The 12034-nt window shown below is 38.4% G+C and overlaps 1 protein-coding gene across 2 annotated transcripts; it reads right to left on the bottom strand.

Annotated features, from left to right (window-relative positions):
- Nucleotides 1-1679: 1679 nt before the first annotated feature.
- LOC104592383 (zinc finger CCCH domain-containing protein 32-like) lies at nucleotides 1680-11801 on the bottom strand. 2 transcript variants are annotated; one of them, XM_010251728.3, is made up of 3 exons: nucleotides 11489-11801; nucleotides 10687-10797; nucleotides 1680-3468 (listed from the first exon to the last, which is right to left on the bottom strand). In XM_010251728.3, the coding sequence occupies exons 1-3, from the start codon at nucleotides 11558-11560 to the stop codon at nucleotides 1768-1770; spliced, it is 1884 nt and encodes a 627-aa protein (XP_010250030.1). In that variant the 5' UTR covers nucleotides 11561-11801; the 3' UTR covers nucleotides 1680-1767. The 2 variants fall into 2 exon arrangements, with proteins under 2 accessions (XP_010250030.1, XP_088750078.1); XM_088893952.1 differs by lacking the exon at nucleotides 11489-11801 and adding an exon at nucleotides 6752-6873 and having other exon boundaries at nucleotides 10687-10782.
- Nucleotides 11802-12034: the final 233 nt, after the last annotated feature.

Below are 12034 nucleotides of genomic sequence, written 5' to 3'. Positions count from 1 at the left end.
TCTCAAAGAATTTCTCATTGCACACTACCAAGTTGGGTAATTGTCCCCATTGAGAGGACAAGATACTAACAAAGTTCTTGGGTTGTCTAAGCTATGCAGAAAATAGGGTGAATCTTGGCTTGAATCCATTGCAAGAAAATCAGATGGAAAAATGAAACACAAAGGTTCAGAACCGGCTCTGATACCATGTAAAAATGGGTTTATCGCAAAAAATGAAAATATGATGAACCTAGCACAAAGGAATGGGAATGTGATAAGGCGACGCTAATGAGAGAAATACAAATGTTGTTGTAAATTAAATTCAATGTGACACGCATATATATATATATATATATATATATATATATATATATATACATGGCTTTAGCCGACTTGGATCAAGTGGTCAGGTGGGCCCAATGAATTGGCCACGTGTCCACTTGGTTGTTACAACTATGAGTTGCCAGCTTGTCTTCCTAGGAATCCCGTAATCGATTCTTGTTCTGTTAACAGTCTCCGACAAACATGAGAATTGAGAAAAGAGGTTTAAGCCTAAGGGGGCGTTCTTTTTTCGGATTTTGAAAGGGGGGAAAGTTGGTCAATGGGATTTTGGTTTCCATTGACCAAGAATCCCATGTTCTTTTTTAAGATTTATGTAGGGACCAGGGAAAGTTAATTTTCCTGGGTATCACTTACCCGCATCTCCTAAGTGGGTAAATAACTTTTCCACCTAGGGGGAAAATTGTCAATACTTGAATGGGACAAAAATGCCCTTTTTGATAATGGATTTTTATGGCTAAAATGGTTATTGCCTTATTTACATGAGAAATAAAAGAACATGGATAAATGCCCTTACCTGAGTAAGTATTTCCTAGAAAAAACTTACCTAGGTAACTACATTTACCCGAATAAGTAACTTACCAAAAAACAAACAGAGCCTATAATGAACCGCTTGTGCAAAATTAAATAAAATGAAGAGAAATGATAGATCAATATATCTCCTCTCATCTACCTACTCCTTGGATAGTTCATAGGTCATAGGTCATAGGTCATAGGTGTGAGCGTGACCATTACGTATTTGTTTGTAACATAACTCAAACTGGAAAACCACTCCAGAATAAATGAAGAGTCCATACTAAAAGGTTGTGATATGAGTATTGAACACAACCATACTTTGAACGATGCATGTAATTGGACCTGACAAAAATTGCATTAAAAAAAAAAAAAACAGATTGGAATCTCCTATCTAGTGACCCAAAATAGAGCAAGGTTTGGCTGAACACGATGACTGTTTAGCAGGCTGTGGAACCGATGGTAAGATTTAGGCATTGAACCTCATCATTCCAGTCTGCTGAACAGTATTCGGGTCAGATCGGGTCACAGGATTCTGAAAGAATATTAAAATTTTAGTAGCCTGGTCATTGTTTTGTTAATCTGGAAATCCACCCCAATGCCCCATTGGGTGGGGTGTAATCACTGATCAGTACAAATGCCCAAATTACTATTGGAAATTGGAAATAGGAGAAGAAAAAGCATGACAAACGGAAATTAGCAACTTTGTACAGTAACTCTGGGCATGTTCAATCACAGAAGCGATGTCGATTGGTAATTGCAAAGCAGTAACAGTATGTTAAAAACTCTAAAAGCAAGACGATAAAGGGCCCTGCAAGAGAACTCAAGAATCATAACAAAATGTGCTGTTATGACTTTCTTCTGAATTCTATCATTATATTCATCAATTAATAGAAGCACCATGGTCAAAAAAAAAAAAATGGACTATCTGTTGTTTTAAGAGCATATACTAGCAATCTTCTTCTCAAACCCATCTTCATCTTCATCATCCTCGTCATCATCTACAAAGTCATTCTCTTCTTCATTTAACTGATTATGGTTCCCTTCATGTTCAATGTTATAATCCCTCAAACTGCTGCTAGAATAGTCATCACTCGTCAGATGAGCCCTCCTTTTGTCCTTCAGAATTTCACTCAGAGATTTAGGGCCCTGGAAGTCTACTGATGTCATCTTGCTTGGTTGCCCTGAGATTCCAAAGGCATCCTCAGTTCCCCTTGCTTTTCTCTTCTCTTCTTTGATCTGTGCAAGTGTCTTTGGTCCTGTGAATGTAGCAGAATCCTGAGTACATCTCTTTGATTCCCTCGAGATCTCTGAAGGAAGGAAGTTTGATCTAGGATGCCTTCTTTCCTTCTCATGCTGCCTGGACCTGTTAGTAGACCTAGACTGTGATTGCCTAAACCAGCCTCGTCGGTGGCTGTCCCTAGGCCCAATCTCATTCTCATTGCGCAAACCAATCATATCCTTGCCCACTTCTGATGCTAATCTCCCTTGCATCAAGCTATTCATACCATGCCTTTCAGGCCGTTCCCGTCTGCGATCATTCAGACGAGATGAGTTACGCCTTCTTGGGTTATAAGACACTTGGCGTCTGTCCATTCTCCTGTGTTTTGTCAGGTGTTCCCGTAGATCCAAACTATGCTGCCCATCCATACCCACTTCCCTAGGCAAGATCTTCCTTTTGCGGAAAAACATAGGGTCCAACATTCTCTCCTTAGAGAGATCAGAAACTCTTCGAGCATGATAGGAGGTATAATCATCCTCTAAACGATCATAGGAGTCATATATCCCCTGTTCATACAGGATTCCAGTTTCTTGATATTCACTAGGATCATACCCAGATGGATCTTCATAATCATACTGGAGTAAGTGATTATGGAGCCCCCTCGCTTCACTATCATGGGCCATTAAATACTCTGGTTCATCCTCATAGCCCATATTTTCCGATCCATCATCCACGAGTACATCAAATCCTGGGGATGATTCCCACCATTCTTCTGGTTCAATGCGATCATCTACATGCTCTTCTGAACTCTGGTCCTGCCCTAGAAGGGATCTGCTTTCAACCAGATCTTCTGCTGGAGGTGGGGAATCTGATTTAGCTGCTGCCTCATCACACTCAGGCATCGATGTCTCTGGGGAGGAGCTTGGATCCAAACTAACATTAGGAGCTGATTGTTGGAGATCCTCTTTAGGCTGAAACTGCTTAGAGACCGATTGTTGGTTAACCTGTTTAGGCGTAAACTGCTTAGGGCCTGACAGTTGGAGAACCTGTTTGGGCTGAAATTCTTTAGGGGCTGATTGTTGATCTTCTTTAGGCAGAAACTGTACATTTGCCATCGACTTTGAGGTGGTTCCTGATGGGACAGGAGGTGCTTCAATTGGTGCTTGCAATATGTCACTTCCTGTTACTGTCTTATTTTCCAAGGGATGGGCATCACTCACTACAGAAGCTGTCTTTGAGGATTTCCAAGCAGGTAACATACCATTTCGACCATGTAGGAAAGAACACCTTTCACCTTTATTGCAAAATCCATTGAAGTAAAAATAACAGGGCACATTGTTCTTGCTCAATGGTGCAGATGATTGATGTGGCAAAGTTAAACTCTCTGATGGAGCTTCAGTATGCACATCCAAAGGCTGTGAAAGTAGCAATATTTGGATCAATAAAAAATTTAAGATAACAATTAGCTAAAATGTCAAAACAAAAGAATATAGCCCCTACTCATGCAGACAATTTAGAAGCATTTAAAACAAATGGAATCAATGCATCCAGATAGACAAGGAGACTTTGGACTCAAGAAAACCGTTAGTCATAAGTGGTTCTGAGTGTACACATGCTGAAAGGGTTGGTAAGTGAAAGAAAGTGATGGATAAACTAAAATCATAATGATGCAAATTAGAAAAAGAGAAATATCTGAATTGATGGAAAGGCATTTGAAACATGACCCAAAAAAATACGCACGAATCACCTCAAGAAGCAACCTCGAGGCACAATGCATGCAATGATGCAATCAGTGAGCCTTAAATATCCAAATATCACCTCTTCCAAAACAGGGTAAAACATCATACAAGGTCCTGAGGCATAGATTGGACAATGAAGCCCAGAAGTAATGCGACATTTCCTTTTATTTTACATTTTGATCCACTTTAATGGCAAGATGATCCTTCAAAGAGAGGCACATCCTATATTTGTTCAAGAAAACCAATTTGGAACTATGAAAGATAAGCATGAAGTGAAAGAGGCAGAAACCTATGGAGCTGTACAAGAGCTGCACTGATTTGGACTATTTGCGAAGAATGGAATGTAATGTCAAACACCAACCATGAGATGCTGTTTCCACAACATTCTGACACTCCTAGAATCATCTTTGATTAATATATCACAAAGCAAGTTCCTTAGAAATCTCGATGCTTTCAAGGATCATGGTGAACACTGTGACTCTATTGGAATTGATGATACTATGAGGCCTGGCTGGTCATTCATAATATGCCCTCGTCATCTCTCCAAAACACAATGCCAAGTAGCCAATGGAGAAGTTATCAAAATTGAGGAGTCACACCCTCAAAGAAGCCCCAAAGCTCTGGGTGTAGAGTCAACAACTCATCCCTAATTATTTCAGATGCCCAATTGATGAATCCTAATTGGGATTTCTCTTTTGTCTCTTTTTTCTTAAGACAATAAATGTAATTGTGCTAGTATATCAAAAAGTGCATCTGTGTACATACCACCAGGCAGCAACCCTTGTACAAAGATAAACTACAGATAAGGATTCAAAAAGAGCCCACAAAGGTAACATACTATATATATCATTCACATACAAAAATATTTATTGAAAAATGAGAGGAAGATGGGAATTTCCTAAATTCCTTCTTGATTGATAGCTAGGAAAATGGCATGCCATTGAGTATTTCTACTCAAAAAGAGATCGCTAATATATTTTTTTTTGGAGAGAGAGAGAGAGATTGTTAATATAATTTCATTAACAATAGCAAGCAAGGACCCCAATGCCTATCCAACATGGATACTTAATCCATTTAGAAAAAGTCCATGCAACACTGCTGGGAAGGTCCAAGGACTGTGGAAAAGAACCCAGTTGTGTTACCACAAGATTTTTTTAAGGTAAATATTGTATTACTGAAAAAAATAGGGGAAATTCCCACTAAATACAAAGATTTTTTTTTTACAAGTCCCACTAAATACAAAGTCAAACCCCTCCAAGATGAGAGGGCAGCAAAAGTATACAGTATAAGACTATCTCAGTATGTGTAGTATATACAGTCATATAGTGTGACCAACAGAATCATTTCCCAAAAAATTTGGTTCCACTGATCACAAAAGCTCTGAAATGAGAAGCCAAAAAAGTCTTTCTTGAGGCAAACTTGTTGGACCAAATGCCTCTCTACTCTTCGGGTCATCCGTTCAATTCCTGGGAAGAGAAATATCCCTTGAAATATGGCTATTCTTTTCTCCTCACAGCACCCAACAGATTGCTAACGGAGCGTAACTCCTGATTACAGCTCCTCTTCTGCTGAAACCTAGCTTCTGGCGATGCTGAAAAAAGGCTGCTAACATCCCAAAGGGATCCCAGGATTTCCCAAACAGCTTGATGAAGTGAATCCATGTGAAGTGTGAGAAAGGGCAATGAATTAGGAGATGTTCAACCGACTTTCAATCATTCTCACACAAAGATCAATGATTCACCATACACACTCTAGAAACAAGGTTGTCCAATCATCAATGTTTGCATCTTGTTCAGAATAGCTGACCGGGTTAAGATCAATGTTTGTATCTTTGGAATGAAAAGATGATAAATCATCTCACCATTTTTTTTTACACAACAATACCCCAAAAAAAAGTTGTGAAGAAATTCTGTCAAGACATATGTTAACAAGATACAGCATGGATATGGACATGGTTTGAGATATGGAATTTACATTAAATTTGAAATATCCACAATATGGCACCCTTGTACAGGTATTCAGGTATCATGGCCTACCAATCAGATGATAGCCTTCAAGAAAGATAATGTACCCATTTTTTTATTGGTAACATTGAGCTTGTATTAACTGTGTTAGAAATAGGATTATGGTAAAATAAGAAAGTGCCAAGCACAAACTGGTGATCCCCTCTAGAATTGGTATTGCTAATTAAGTTACGAATTTCCCATTGATTAACCACCCCACAAAAAAGTTGGCTTCTGCTCACTCTTGTCTTGATGACTTATCAGCCAAGGCATTGGCTAATCTCTATGCCCAAATAAAAGTTGTCCCTCGTCTCCCCAGATATTCTTTTTGCTTCCCGTATTTGAATCTGCACATCCATGGCTCCTTATGATTATAAAGTGACCCAAAAATAAACTTTAGAATCTAAAGTAGAGGGGAAAATGAAAAGACTTCAAGACATTAGAAAGAGAGGTCATTTCATAAAAGTCTATGTTCCCAATATGTTTAAAAAAAAAAGAGTAAAAGCTTCAAGGATATAGAAGTAATTAAGGGAAGGGATCACAAAATCAGAAACCAAATCAACCTTTAACTGTGGAAACCTGAAAAGAAGAGGAAAGAAATGGGTATTTTCTTTCCCTCTTTCTTCTTTATTTTTTTTCAGGAGGCAAGTATGGACCATAAGTTCTCCAGAATTTAACACAACCACCGGAACAAGCATAGATAACAAAGACAACAAGGCATAACGATAAAAGATAAAATAAAATAAAATAAAATAAAATAAAACAAACACACACACACAAACACAAAGAGAGCAAGGCATGTAGAAATTAGACAAATGAGACACCAGTTCATCTCGTTGGAGATAACAGAGACGCCGAAGCATAATATCAGAGGATGGAGGCATAACTTCTCTTGGGTAACTATAAATTTCCTTTTTTGTTAATTCATATATAATCTCTACAATAAGAAAACTCACCAAACAGTTTGTATGATGCCAAGATATGAACACGGATATAGAAAGCAGGGATGTGACTCCATTTTGGCATATCCTGGACATAGATATATCCCATTTTATATGCTTCTATCATGCCTCTGTATCTAGTTTTTTGAAGCCATAAATCATTTGTCAATATGTATATATTGCCAAATTTGAGTAAACTAATAACATATACAGATTTTTCATAGTATGATTTGTTAAAATGCATATATAACAGAAGTGTTAATACTATAAAGTATACTCCAAAATTGTCCACATAGTATCCAGTGGCATATCAGGTACATATCTTACACCAGTACACTAGGCATGTGCAGGCAAAGTTAACTCATTAAAATAAGAAGTTATACAACAAGATGTTGTAGGCAGAAGCAACATGCCCAAAAACTATCCCAATAATTACAAAAACAGTCCAAAACATGGATTGCCTCTGAATTCCTTGTTTAGCTAAACCATCGGCCAAACTGTTTGCAGATCTCCTAATCCGCTTAATTTGGATAGGCATGTCTTTAGATATCTGTTTGCCTGAACTCCTTCCCCCTTTGTCAGCCAACCCACAACTGAATGGTTTTCTTTTAAGCTGAACACCTGCTTTCAAGTCTCTTTGGTTTAGCATTTCAGCACTAACTAAAACAATAAAAATGGTTATGTAATTGGTTTCAAGAAAACAAGGGATAACTACAAAAATTTGGGCTTATGGGTAAACTGTTTCTAACCCAATCTGGAGTATCAAACATGTGTTAGCAAGCACTTTATCTTGTTATATTTCATATAATCAATCTGTATATTTGTGAAGATACCTTATAAAATAACACCATTAAATTACATGCTTCAATCAGTAAAGGAAATATTTAGATAATCTTTGCAATATCCTTATGCTTGAATAGGACCCACTAAACAACTTTGGCTCATATTTGGCAGCATAAATAGGTATTTCTCAAAACAAAATTTAGTTCACAAAACATTGACCAGCTTATAATAGTATTTTATATTATAAATGTATAACTATATAAGTCAGTGTTCCTTCCAAAATCCTCACACCTACAATTTCTAAATCTTAACCATCAATCCTTCGATCAACATCAAGCTAAACCTTTCTACCTTGAACCAAATCATCATCATTTTAAGCCTTGTCCCAACTATATGGGGTCAACCACACGAATCCTTTTACTCCGTTCCGTTTTGTTCAGTGTCACATACATCATTTAATTATAGACACTAAAATCATATGTTATTACTTCCACGGTTCTACCCAAGCCTTTTTCGTTCTGTCCCTGCTCTTCTAGCCCCTTCAACTTGTAAGAGAAACTCAAACCAAATCAGGTTCATTAAATTCACAAAATTAGTATAGTCAAAGACTCAAATCATTGCCTAGGTGACCGGCTAGGAATTTTTTTCCCTTTTAAGTAAATAATATTTTAAATACCATCTTTTTTTACTCTAATAACTTAAATATGAAGTCCTTTTCGGTCTGCCCCTAGCTCTTCTAGCCCCTTCAGCTTGTAAGAGCAATTTGAACCAAATCGGGTTGATTAAGTTCATTAAATTAGTATTGTCAAAGACTCAAAGCATTGCTTAGGTAACCAGCTAGGATTTTTTTTTTCCATTCAAGTAAATAATATTTTAAATACCATCTTTTTTACTCTAATATAATAATTTATTCTCCTCACAAATTGATCAGAAAGCAAGAACTTAGCCTTCAAAATAAATAGCATATTAACTGCTATTGTTTTAATAGTTTTCTATTTCTCACCCCTTTAGATTCTGAAGCTCCACTCTTTTGCTTCACCTTGTAAGGCGGATAACCATGAGTTAGTGCATTTTCAAAGAATAGTAAAAAAGAGAGACTTATGAAACCCCACACATGAATTGCAAATTGGGATTAATTAAGGATCTCTCCAAATTTCAAATGTTGAGCATGCATGTGTTACTTTGACCCAGCCATCCAAGGAGGAGAAAGGTAAAGTAATTTTTATTGCTAAACAAATACAGACCAATACAGTACAACAAGCACCAGCCACAGGAGAAACATCCCTCAGCACCCCCCCCCCCAATGATAGAAAAACACTAAATTTCTCACAAGCCTTTTGAGTTAAGCAGCAGATAAATGTTCTGGTGCTTAAACTCTTTTACAACAAAGATCCGCAACCCAAGTTTACCCACTGAAATAGAAAAACACTAAATTTCTCACAAGCCTTTTGAGTTGAGCAGCAGATAAATGTTCTGGTGCTTAAACTCTTTTACAACAAAGATCCGCAACCCAAGTTTACCCACTGAAATTCTTATAACTCATTGATATCACTACTCTGGTCACTAAACAGCCTTCTTTCAGACCAGATAATTCCAATCACATCTGCAGGAACAGACTTCCTGATGCACTTCTCTCTCTTACTCAGCACCAGAAAGACCCAGTTCAACAGAAGATCCTTTAAGGACCCCAGCATTACCCAACTTAAGTCAGCAACCCTGAAGAAATGCCTCCATAACACTGTGGCCACCAGGCAGTGAAAATGCAACCTCAACCTCCTGCCCACATGGGCAACAGTCCAGATTCTGGATCTGCAAACCCCTCTCAGTAGGTTCTCCTTGGAGAGGCATTTCCCAAGAACAGCAGCCCAAAGCAAGCTTGAGCGAGAATTAGAATTCCAGATCAATTTACTCAGGAAAGACAGTTGTCTTGTCTTGTCCCTCTCAGATTGCTTGCAAAAGATTTAACTAAGAATTGCCCATCACTGTTCCATCTCCTTCTCCATCGATCAGTCTGGTTACTCTAATCACCTGATCCCTCAGCAGCTGCAGCAACCCCAAATCTTGGAAATTCCTTTTGAACTTGGGGGTCCAGACCACATTTCCCCCCATAAATGCATAGCACTCTGCAACTGAAGTGTCTCTATTCAACCCTTCCATAAGCTTTCCCTTTCAGTAGCTAACCTCCAAATCCACTTACCAAGGAGGGCTTTATTGAAATCTTTAATCCTTTTAGCTCCTAGCCCACCCTGTTCAGGTGATGAGCAGATTTGACTCCAGTTGACAACATGACTTTTCTACTCATCCTCGTATGCTTTCCAAAATAAATCTGCCAAGCCATTTGCAGATCTTTTGACCCAAAAAAATGTGGATTCAACCTCTCTAGCAATGCAGCCAATCTCCCTAAGATCTTGTCTGTGAGTCCAAACTCCTTGATTTCCTCTTTGCAGTCCAAAAACACCTCAAACTATATATTCGCTTACCTTGCCATGCAAAAATGCCTAGCTGATACCTGGCCACCTTAACTACACTAGTAAATATGACTCCCACAAGTAATAACCATCAATAAAAGCTATATCTCGGGATAAAGGATCCAATAACAAGTCTGGGACCTCATAACTCTCCATCTGTCCTACATAGGGCCATCAGGATCACTATTCACTGGGTTGCACCTACAAGATTGACTGGACAAATTATTAACTCAAAATCTTATCTAAATTATTTTCTTTTGAAGCAAACATTTGGATGGTGGTCAAAAGTTCTATTAAATTCTTTGAAAGATCTGAAACTGATGCATTAATCAGATGATCCATAGACATCTGATTACTCTGGTTTCTGACATAGGTCCTCTCTTAGATGGGCTGATCCATAGTCCCTGATTTTCTCAAAAAACACCCACGCAGCAACTTGTAGTCCTTGCCCATAGGCCTCAGCTAATTGCATAACCATCAAGCCACATGTCAATTTGCCAGCACAAGGTATTCATGCAATGGGACTCCCACTCAAGTCACAGAAAATACAAAAGCGCGTCAACTAAATAATTAAACCAAGCAAGGTGTAATGGAACTCCTACACAAGTCATAGAAAAAGTCCGGCTTCAAGCAAGCAAAGTAGGGGCCCTGAATGAAAATAAAGCAGAAACTATAGATTGAATAAAATGAAGAACTCACTGGATGTCGGAAAGCACAGGTTGGGTTGAGGCAATTCCCACTCAACCAATACCAGCAATCCCTCGGGTTAAGCCTTGCACTCTCACTATGGCGGTACTCGCATTCAACCCCCTGAAAGAAAAACAACAACCATATTCAGGCAACCAAATAAACAAACCAGGTAAACCTCAACTAGCAGAGTTGTTGAAAGCAGCCCAATATGTTCAATACAGCGCCAACCATTCAGGAAACCAAATGTAACAGAATCACCTCCAGAATCAGTTTCGGTTTATTCAGGGAAAGCTATATCAGAACATAAAAAACACAGAGATTTCAATGTACAAGGAAAAGTGCATTGTCTGAAAGTAACAATAGGAGGGAGGAAGAAAAACCGATTCCCAATTTAATGAAAACCAAAAAAAAAACATAATTTTATGAGATTTTAGTTCTAGGGTTTTGAAAGAAAAACCTAAAAAACAAGATGTCGAACAGATCAAAAGAGAAACCAAGCAAGAGGCGAGAACACAATTTGCACACTATTGAAGGACAGATAACGTCAAATTTCTTCATGTTCCATCCAATCTCGGTCGAGAAACGATAACTCTTAAAATCATTTGAAGATACAACCTTGCAAACCAAGATCCTTGAAATGAAGTGTTCTAAAAATACAATGAAAAAGATGAGAAACCTAACCATTGTACTAGAACCGTTACGAACATACATATCAAAACCGAGAAAAAAATGCATAAATTTCAGCACAGAAACCGAAATAAGAGCATCGGAGAAGCTATAACCCAATCTATGCATTTAATCTCCTACAAACCTTCTTGCAAGTGAGGGGGGAAGCCAAGAAATACACGCAGTCCGTGTTCCGTTTCAGTATTTCTTCCTCCATTTTCAAAGAAAAAACGGAGGGAAAATCCTCGTATATAGGGGAAAAAAAGCTCAAAACCTGCTAATTTGCAGTCATGGCGGAGAGATTCAGATCGAGAGAGAAAGAGAGAAAGAGAGAGAGAGAGAAAGAGAGAGAGGTACTTTTTGTTTCTTTGGGTTTTATATCTCTCGGGGGGTTTTGAACTTGGCTTTGTTATAGTATGTAATGGAAGCCATATAAATTCAAGCCCGTACATCAGTTTACAGTATGGTGCTTTCTAGAAAACAGGCAATATGTGCGACATAATATGATACTTAGATAATGTACGCATTGGGCTTCGGTTTGGCCCGTTTGGGTTTACACCGAAGGCATTGTTGCTAACTTACGCTTTGAGTGCTGCTATCATACCAGAGTTAAGAGAGACCGAGAGAGAGAGGGGGGAGAACTGGGCTACAGGCTAGGGCTGCAGGCGGACGGTCGTAATCCAGTCGGATG

This window comes from Nelumbo nucifera, chromosome 8 (assembly GCF_055504915.1).
Source record: "Nelumbo nucifera cultivar China Antique chromosome 8, China Antique-T2T, whole genome shotgun sequence".
Lineage (NCBI taxonomy): Eukaryota > Viridiplantae > Streptophyta > Magnoliopsida > Proteales > Nelumbonaceae > Nelumbo > Nelumbo nucifera.
Note: the sequence above shows the minus strand (reverse complement) of the source record. Positions and strands in the feature narration are given on the sequence as shown.

Excerpts from the sequence above, each read along its gene's own strand:
- LOC104592383 (XM_010251728.3), bottom strand. The coding sequence starts at position 11,560 with ATGGAGGAAGAAATACTGAAACGGAACACGGACTGCGTGTATTTCTTG. Across the intron at positions 10,798-11,488 it reads CCCCCCTCACTTGCAAGAAG|GGGGTTGAATGCGAGTACCG; the intron begins GTTTGTAGGAGA and ends TTTTTCTTTCAG. Across the intron at positions 3,469-10,686 it reads CCTGTGCTTTCCGACATCCA|CCTTTGGATGTGCATACTGA; the intron begins GTGAGTTCTTCA and ends CTACTTTCACAG.